Here is an 8,634-nt window from a genome sequence, read left to right on the forward strand (position 1 = left end):
CACTCCACTCTGACATGAGTGGCTGAGGGACAGGGTGGGCAAGGGGACAGGCAGAAGTTGGGAGGCAGCAAGGAGAGGTTTCAAAAGCCAAAAAAAAGAAAAATACTCACAACCCAGTAACAGCAGCAAAACCACTTGTCTGCTTTATCCTCTCCAAACAAAACTCCTTCAACAGGGGCTTGCCATGAGGAGTCAGGTTGCTCAGGGAGGTTCACCAGACTTGGGAGAAAACAGCTCCCAGGCTCATGTGAGGGCTGTTCCCCTCCGCGGGATGGGACCTTCAGCCCCTTTTCCCCTTGGGCACAGGGTGGAGGGAGCCAGGCACTCGGGGACCAGCCTGTCTCCTTTTGTTGCCCTGGAGCAGATGGGCACAGTACAGTCTCTTAGGGCTCTGGGGCCACCTCCCTGGCCATGCTTCCCGGTGGCTCCCGGGGGGCCGCCCCTTCGGGCCGGTGGCTCTCAGCACTGTGCCGGATCCCGTAGCCAAAGTAAATGAGGAAACCTGGGAAAGGTAAAATAGGGTGGGTGTGTGTGGGAGTCCATTCTCTTCTCTCTCCTCCCAGCCAAAAAGTTCCCACTCCTTTAGGCCACACATCAGATGATGGAGTGCTCCTGCCACCCTTTGACATTAAAGTTCAGCATCTCCTCCATCTGCCCACCACTGCTCTGCAGTCAGCAATAATGCCCTGGACTCTCAGACCAGCTCTGCTTCACCCAAAAAGGTTGCCACCAGCTCTGGGACCGTGAGGGTGGTTGGTCTTACCGATGGCCATCCAGAGCAAGTACCGTAGCCAGGCAGCCGCGCTGAGCCGGGCCATCAGGGTGCTGTTGATGGTGATGCCAAGGAGCGGCAGGAAGGGCAGGCAGGGAACCTGCAGAGACAAAGCACAAGGAATGGGGTCATGCCTTCACCCTCCGGCACTGGCTGGCCCACAGGTAGGGCTTTCACAGCTGAATTTGGCTGTTTGCTGCTTTGGTTAGTTGCCGACAGGCAAGGGGAAGCCCAGCCTGGCTGTCAGGCTTGGGGACCTGAGTTGGGACTGCAGCCTGTGCTGGAGAGGGATGCTCATGGTGGTTTGGTTGACAGGTCCTGCACTGGGGCAGGAGGTGCTGCAGGATTTAAGGAGGAAGCAGTAACCCACTAGCAAAACCAATCCAGGGTGTCAGGACCAGGTTTCTTTTTACTAAAGAGCAGCTCTGATTCGTGCAGCAGGCACTGGGCTCAGTTGGGGCTGCAAGAGGAGCCCCTTTGGCCTGCGAGACACGGGGGGAAGAACCAGGCAGCACTCGCAGTCCCTACGGAAAACCCTGTGAGCTGCTGCTGATGCCTCCAACAGCACTTTGTTCAACATAGATGAGGTTTGTTCAACACGGGCATTCCCTCTGCCCGACCTGAAGCAGAGGGAACACTCGCCCCGATGCAACATAACCCTTTCCCCACGGGGCTGCGGCACTTGCCTCCCCTCTGCTCCCCAGGTCCTGCTCCCTGAGGATGGTCCCCGAGGGCTGTGTGCTTACCATGAAGGATGCTCTCTCCCGGCTCTGAGGCTGCCTCCAGATGAGCAGAGCTGCTGTCAGGATCCCCAGAAGAGGCAGAGCCAGGGCAGTGATGCACCAGGCACCCCCAGCCCGGAGGCAGGGCAGCCCGGCGGTGCTCGCCCAGCTCACAGCGATGACCAGGGTGGCTGCGGAGGGACCACGGTGGCGCGTCAGGGCAGCGCTTCCCCGGGGCTGAGCCCGTCCCTCTCCTGGGGTGCAGTGCCCAGGCTGCCATGGTGGGAGGGACAAAGGACAACCAGGAGACAGGACTGGGTGGCTTGTCATGGTGGGCTTAGCTTTTCTCTCCAGTCTGGGAAGTGGAGGGAGTGGGAGGTTCCCGAGGTCCCACCGGGGCAGCCAGCTGTGCGGCAGTCAGGAGAGGGCAGGAGGGAGCCAGGCAGGCCCTGCCTGCAGCCTGCTGCCAGGTGGTTTTCAGCAAGCAGGAACCTGCCAGCCCGTGCTACAGCAGCAATGTCCCCACGGGTCCCCCCATGCCAGCTCCCCGTAAAGCCCATCCATCGCTCCTGGCATACCTATGGCAGTCAGAGCCCAGGCCACCACGGCAGAGGATCGTGGGGTGGGATGTGGAGGCGGCCGGATAAGATGGTCCCACCAGAGCTGCACAGCTGGGACTTTCCCCAGAGCAGTGTCCTGAGTGCTGGGTCCAGGCCGATACCTGAGGAGAAGCTATTGAATGTCAAGTTCAAGGTGCACCTGCAGTGCACCAAGGCTAGTGCTTTGTCCCAGGCATGGCCAACATCAGGAGTAGGGTGAGCCCTGTCCCCAGCAGTCTCACCTGAGCAGCAGCACACAGCCAGCCACCAGCGAGTAGGCCAGTAGTGTGCCGATAGACATTATGTCAACCAGGGCTTTCAGGTCAAAGAGGAGGGCCAGGAGAGCTGCGGGGATGAGAAGACCTTTCAGCCTCCCAGCAGAGCTGGCAGCACCATTGCTGTGCCTATCTCAGCTGTGCTCTCCGTCTGCCACCCTGGGTCCTGCTGACACTCGCTGCAACAGGACCCCAGCACCTCAGTGAGCTGGGGATGCTTCAGTCACTACTGCAAAGCATCCCGCCACCTCCTGCCTGGCAGCATGGAGAGGCTGAACTGGTGTCCGGGACAGCATCAAGGCCAGACAGTCTTTACCCACAGTGAGGAGACCTCTCTCTGGGTGAAGAGATATTGTTTAAACAGCTACTGACAAGCTAGGGTGTCTGTGTTGTCCTGCTGAAAGAGGACCTCCACCAAGCCCTGCTCAAGGGTAAGGGGCAGCCCAGTTGCTCACACACCTGCCACTCCTCCAGACACCAGCGTTGCCACCACCGGACACTGACGGCGACTAACTTTGGCCAGAGGTTTGAAGAGGAGCCCGTCTCGAGCCATTGCATACAGGATCCGTGGCATGGGGAACATGGAGCCCAGGAGGCTGCAGAGAGGGGAGGAGGTGGGGGAGAAGAGGGCAAGAATCCAGGAGGTGCCATCCTGCCTTTTGGGCCTCCTTGGGTGCTAAGGGAGCTCCCGTTCATCTGTATGGTCCATGGCCTCCAGACCACACTGAAAAGACCATCATGTCCCTCCCCATCAGATGAGGGACAGTATTGGGGAAGTGATGTCCAGCGGTCATCGGGAGCCCTGTGCACACCGAGACACGCCAGCCTGCTCCTGCGGTCACAGTGTCACCAAACACCTGACCACTTCCTCCAGCTTTGGGCTATAAGTGGCATATCAAGCAGTTTGGTTGTTCTTCTTGATCATGAAGGGCCAGGCTGGGAGCTACAGGATTTGTGAGGAAGGGCTGAGGGATTTTGGCCGAGCAGGGCAGTCAGAAGGAAGGGGTCGGGGATGTGTTATAGCTCCAGTGCAGCCTCACTCTGAGCCACAGAACTGCCATCAGAGGACTCCCCTCACCTGGTTGTCAGGGCACACAGCGAGCCCACAGCCACAGCGTGCTTCGCACTGCTCCAGCCAACGTATTCAAAAGCCACTGGGAGTGGGCTCATGGTGTCCAGGAGATAGTAGGGCATCATCAGCGTGAGGGCAGCAGACACCCCAAAGTATGCGAGGAAGCAGATGAGGAGTGAGAGGATGATGCCTATGGGGATGGATCTCTGCGGGTCCCTCACTTCTTCCCCTGGGGAGGACAAGCTCAGCTGTAAAGACAGATTCTCATTTAATAGCCCATATTCCCCCACGAGAGGGGACACAGAGGCCTTCTAGCAAAGATCACTAGACCTCCTGGGCTCCAGGGTTATGGGGATAGGGACTGTCCCTGCTTCAGGATTAGCCCAGTCATGCCACATGGACCCTTATAGTTCCTCCTCTGAGCACAGAGGGCAGGAGAGAGCCGGGATGTGCCCATTCCCAGCCCAGTCCTACACCAGCTCCCGGAGCTGTGGGGAGAATCACTGCCACAGCCCCATAGTCTGCAGGGAAGGGTCCCTCCAGCATCTCTCCCTGCCTCACTTACCCGTGGTAGCAATGCAGTCAAATCCAACAAAGGCATAGAAACAGGTAGAGGCTCCAGCCAAGGTCCCAGTGAAACCATAGGGCATGAAGCCTCCCACCCCAAAGGCACTGGTCATGTTGTCAGCCACAGACTGGTTCCTGAGAGGAGGAGGAAGAGTCAGGCAGTGCAGGGGGTCAGTGCAATGGCAACCCAGGATGGGGCCAGGCTGAACAGTCCCTCAACCGCTCACCCCTCCAGCATCAACCCAGCAGGGCTTAGGACTTTGGCTCTTTGATGCATTGCCAACAGACCAGGGAGAAACAGGAGAAAGTGGGATTTCCTGGGATAAAACATTAGGGGGTGACCTAGCCATCCCCATCCCCCTCTGAAGGCAGTGCAGGGAGAGCAGAGCCCCTCATACCCAGTCTCGTGGGCAGCTGCCCATGGCAGATCATCCTCCCTGAGCTTCCAGTTGCTCAGGTCGCCTTTGATGAAGCCACTCACTGTGATGAAGAGCAAGACAAGCACGTTGAGAGCTGTGAAGGCTTTGTTGACTGTGGTGGACTCCTTCACTCCAAAGCAAAGTAGCCCTGGGGATGAAAAGAGCAAAACTGGCCAAGCCCCCTGGATGTCACCAGGCCCAGGGTAGACATTAGTGGGGAGGGTGGAAAAAGGGAGACAGTGGTACAGTCAGGAGGATCTGCAAATTTTCCCACATTCCCCTTGAATTCCCCATTCTTCGCTCAGGGAAACGGCAAAGCCTCAGAGGGGTCAGCACCAGCCTGAAGAGCCCAAGGTGGGGTAAGGAGCTCATCCTACACAATGGAGGGTGGCACAGGGGGAGGCACGCTACCTGCCAGCAGGACCACCAGGCCAGCAGCAAAGGCATCCGGGTACTCTGCCAGCCCCGCAGAGCTCATGGCTGCGTGAGCACTCAAAAACCTCCCCATCTTCTTACCGAGGAGCTGGTCAAAGGTAGCACTCCAGGCCCGGGCAACGCTAGCGGTACCTGGGGAGAGGTGGCAGCTGGGGCAGTGATGGTGGCCCTGTGGGGTCTGGGAATGACACCCATCAAAGCCACTAATGCAAAGCAAAGGTGGAGGGATCAAAAGGGTCTTATACCGATGACATAGGACAGCAGCAGATTCCACCCAGTGATGAATGCCCACAGCTCGCCCACTGTCACGTAGCTGTAGAGATAGGCAGACCCGGCCAGGGGCACGCGGGCCCCAAATTCAGCATAGCACAGCCCTGCTAGAGCAGACACCATGGCTGCAATCAGGAAAGAAAGGATGATGCTTGGGCCAGAGCTGGTCTTAGCCACTTCCCCTGCCAGGACGTAGACGCCAGCCCCCAGCGTGCTGCCCACTCCCAAGGCGACAAGGTCCACAGTGGAGAGGCAGCGGTGAAGGCTGGAGCCCCCTGACCCAGCCGGGACTTGCTTTCTGCGGGAAAGTGTCTTCGAAACAGAGACCAGGCAGCCCCAGCACAGCATCTGCCAGAGAGGAAAGCAGCAGGTATGAAGATGCTGCTACTCCACAGGCACCACCCTGGGGATGTGACCCAACCCCAGCCTGAAGGTTTTCCTTGCAGTTCCCACTGTCCACACGGTGCTTCTCGGACTCCCTGGGTGCTGCCTGTTTTCTGCTTCTGCCAGAAAAGCAGCCCATTTTGGAGCAAGGTGGGGCTAAAGTGGCTGCATTGCTCTGTCTTTCTGGAGAGAAGCAGAGCAATGCATGATTGGGGTTTGCTGGACTCTGTCCGATTCATGATATGGTGAGAGGGGACAAGGACACCTGCTTGTCCCCCTGACAGCACAGAAAGTCCTATTGCTCCAGCATCATCCTCAGCAGGGACACACAGGCAGCATTGTCCCAGCTTTGACACAGACACTATTTGAAATGCAGAAACCAGGCCAGAAAAGGAGGGATGGGAGATGCTCTGCTCCTGGAGCAGCCTTTGGCCTTGAAGTGCACCAGGAAGGACCCATCTGCTCAGCTGAAGATGCTCCCACAGCACGTATAACCGCGGGTCACTGGCACAGCTCAGACAGAAACTGGTTCCCTGAGCCATTAGCCTGTACAGTAATGCTGTAGCTTGCTTGAGTCACCGATGGGGACATCAGCCCAGCAGAAACCCAGAATTGTGTGATATTTGTGCTTGGGGCAAGTGAGGCGCTTGGCATGGCATGCCTGGGATTTGCGTGCCTGCCCCCATCCTGCCCGTCCTTCCTCAGGACTGGAGAAAGGGGGGCTGCATGCCTCCACATCAGCATGGTGCTGCCAGGATTTCCGGGTTACCCCACAGCAAAGTAAAATCCACGCTGCGTGCTACTTACAGGGCCAGGAAACCCTGCCCACGGGCACATCCCATCCCAGCAGCCCCGAGGACCACAGGGCCACGCAGCCCCGCTGCGGCGTGGAGCCCAGAGGGGACAGGGATCACCCTGGGGCAGTGTCTGGCACCCTGACCCGCAGGATGGGGTGCTGTAAGCCCTTGTGACACAGGGAACCCCAACCTCCAGGATGACCGCTGTGTTTTCTGGGGGCTGGAGAGCCATTGCCCAAGGCCAGGCCAGCGGGGGCTGCCTTCCCACCCCTCCAGCAGCACCCACCCACTCCACAACACCAGTCCCACCCAGGGCATCTCAGCCTGATGATTTTCCCTTCTTCTGTAAACAAACTACTTACTCCGGCCATCCTTTGGGCAAACTGCTCCAGCTGTGAGCTGATGGGGAGGGCGAGTACCAGGCAGCCCCAGTTACACTCTCCCCTTAAATCCCTTTCGGGAGAGCCCCGGCCCTCCTCCCGCTGACCACCACTCTGAGCTGCACAATGGGAAATCTATGCAGAAATATTTTTCCCACAACGCCTTCCAAATCATACACACAAGCCTGCAATGCTAATAGCCTCAGAGGCATTATTGAGGGAGTTTAGTTAACATTTCAATGTTGCCTGTGCAGATAGAAGGGGGAAGCCCTTCCCTCTGTCCCTGCTCCCTCACACCAGGACCCTCAACTCAATCTGTGGAGCAGGTTTTGGAGGAAACCCAAGCAGAGAGGAGCAAAAGCATGGCCAGGTCGGGATGCAGAGGTGCATGCACCTATAGCTGTGTCCATAGCCAGGCTGAGCTTCCCAGGGAGACACAAAGGGAGGTGAGCAGGTCCAAGATTTGTCTGCAGTAGTGAGGCAGAGGAGACCAGACCCAGGTCCATGGGATGTTTGCAGCAGCACATCCAGCTGTAGCTCCCAGAACCAGAGTCCTGAGGCTGTCTGCACTTCCCTAGTATTTAGACATCAAGACGCCAGTGGCTGCCCACACCTTGTCACAGCCCTGCTGCATGGAGACAGCAGTCTTAGGTGAAAAAAAGAAGTACACGGTCAGCTCAAGTGCAGCTCATAGAAGGGCAGGCAGCAGCACCATCCACCACTGAGCCATCCAGCCCAGCCCTGAGGCAGGTTGCCCAAGCAGCACCAACCCCATCCCAGTCCCCATCCTAGCTAGGCAGTTGTCAGGATGCAACAAGACCTGGGTGTTCATCCCTGGGGAAAGAAATGGGTGCCAGAAATAATACTGACACAGTGCCTCCCTCCTGGGGTGCAGCCCACAGGGGCTGAGCAGCAGAATACAAGCAGGCATCAGGGTAAGTCTGGGGCTGGGCTTAAATGGGGTCCCAGGGGTGTGTGTGTGGGGGGGGTGTCCCAGGTGAGGCTGTTCAGGGCCAGTAGGGCATATAAGTGCCATCAGGCCCCAGTTTAACTGTTCTGTAGGGCTGCTCTTAGTGGGAAGAGGGCATGGGGGATGCTATGGTGTAACCTGGCTAGTTTTCAGCACTTTGGGAGAGAAGGATCAGGTCTAAGGAGAGACTGGGAGCTGGTATTTTGAGCTGAAGAACTAACTTTGATTTTACTGTAGACAGTATTCAGGATGAGTCTGCTTATAGTATTTAGGGACAAAAACCTCTCAGGTAGTTCAGCACATCCTTCAGGTTGCAAGGAGCAGAGGAAGGGGACATCAGTCATACGGAAAAAAAGTAAGGAAGGACCTAGAACATCTGAAGCACAGGTGTAATGCTCTAACCACAAGGCTGCCCTGTTCTGGGTGTGTGGGGTAGCCCCAGGGCAACCTGTAAGCTGCTGGGCCAGCACCTCTGGGGCAGGGGGGCTCAGCACACCATGACACAGCTAGGGCACCGGGAGGAGAGCAGGGCTGTTGTTGAGGATTGCAGTGCAGGGTGAACAAAGCTGTGCTTGTCACCCACGCCATCTCACATGAGTGAGGTCTCCAAACACCAACGCCAGCCTCAGGGAACGTTGCCCTGAGGGAACAAGAGGGCATGAAGGAGCAGCTGGTACTAGCTGGCCATGAGCGATTCTCCCTCCCAGGGTGTCTTCAGTCCCTTGGGGGGGACACAGCCCTGTGACTGTGTGCTAGCCATTGGGCATGTCACACCCAGCCTGGGGTCCCTGCTGCCCAGGACCACCATCTTCCAGGACAGGCAAGGCTGAGTTGCCTTGCAGCCCCAGAGAGATGCTCTAGCTGGTAGGTACCACCAGGGCTTGGATGCTTGAGAGGTTGGTTACATGCCAACAACCTTCACCATCTCAAGGGGGCCCTTGGTTTTATTTTTCTCCTGCTGGAACCAGCCAG

General features: G+C 57.7%; 1 protein-coding gene across 1 annotated transcript; it reads right to left on the reverse strand.

The window, feature by feature from the left end:
- Positions 1-271: 271 nt before the first annotated feature.
- LOC141965090 (cationic amino acid transporter 2-like) lies at positions 272-6,739 on the reverse strand. Its single transcript, XM_074916192.1, has 12 exons — positions 6,675-6,739; positions 5,107-5,479; positions 4,838-4,993; positions 4,406-4,574; positions 4,006-4,142; positions 3,447-3,669; positions 2,828-2,964; positions 2,336-2,438; positions 2,073-2,215; positions 1,519-1,685; positions 764-872; positions 272-502 (listed from the first exon to the last, which is right to left on the reverse strand). The coding sequence occupies exons 1-12, from the start codon at positions 6,681-6,683 to the stop codon at positions 384-386; spliced, it is 1,845 nt and encodes a 614-aa protein (XP_074772293.1). The 5' UTR covers positions 6,684-6,739; the 3' UTR covers positions 272-383.
- Positions 6,740-8,634: the final 1,895 nt, after the last annotated feature.

This window comes from Athene noctua, chromosome 12 (assembly GCF_965140245.1).
Source record: "Athene noctua chromosome 12, bAthNoc1.hap1.1, whole genome shotgun sequence".
Taxonomy (NCBI): domain Eukaryota; kingdom Metazoa; phylum Chordata; class Aves; order Strigiformes; family Strigidae; genus Athene; species Athene noctua.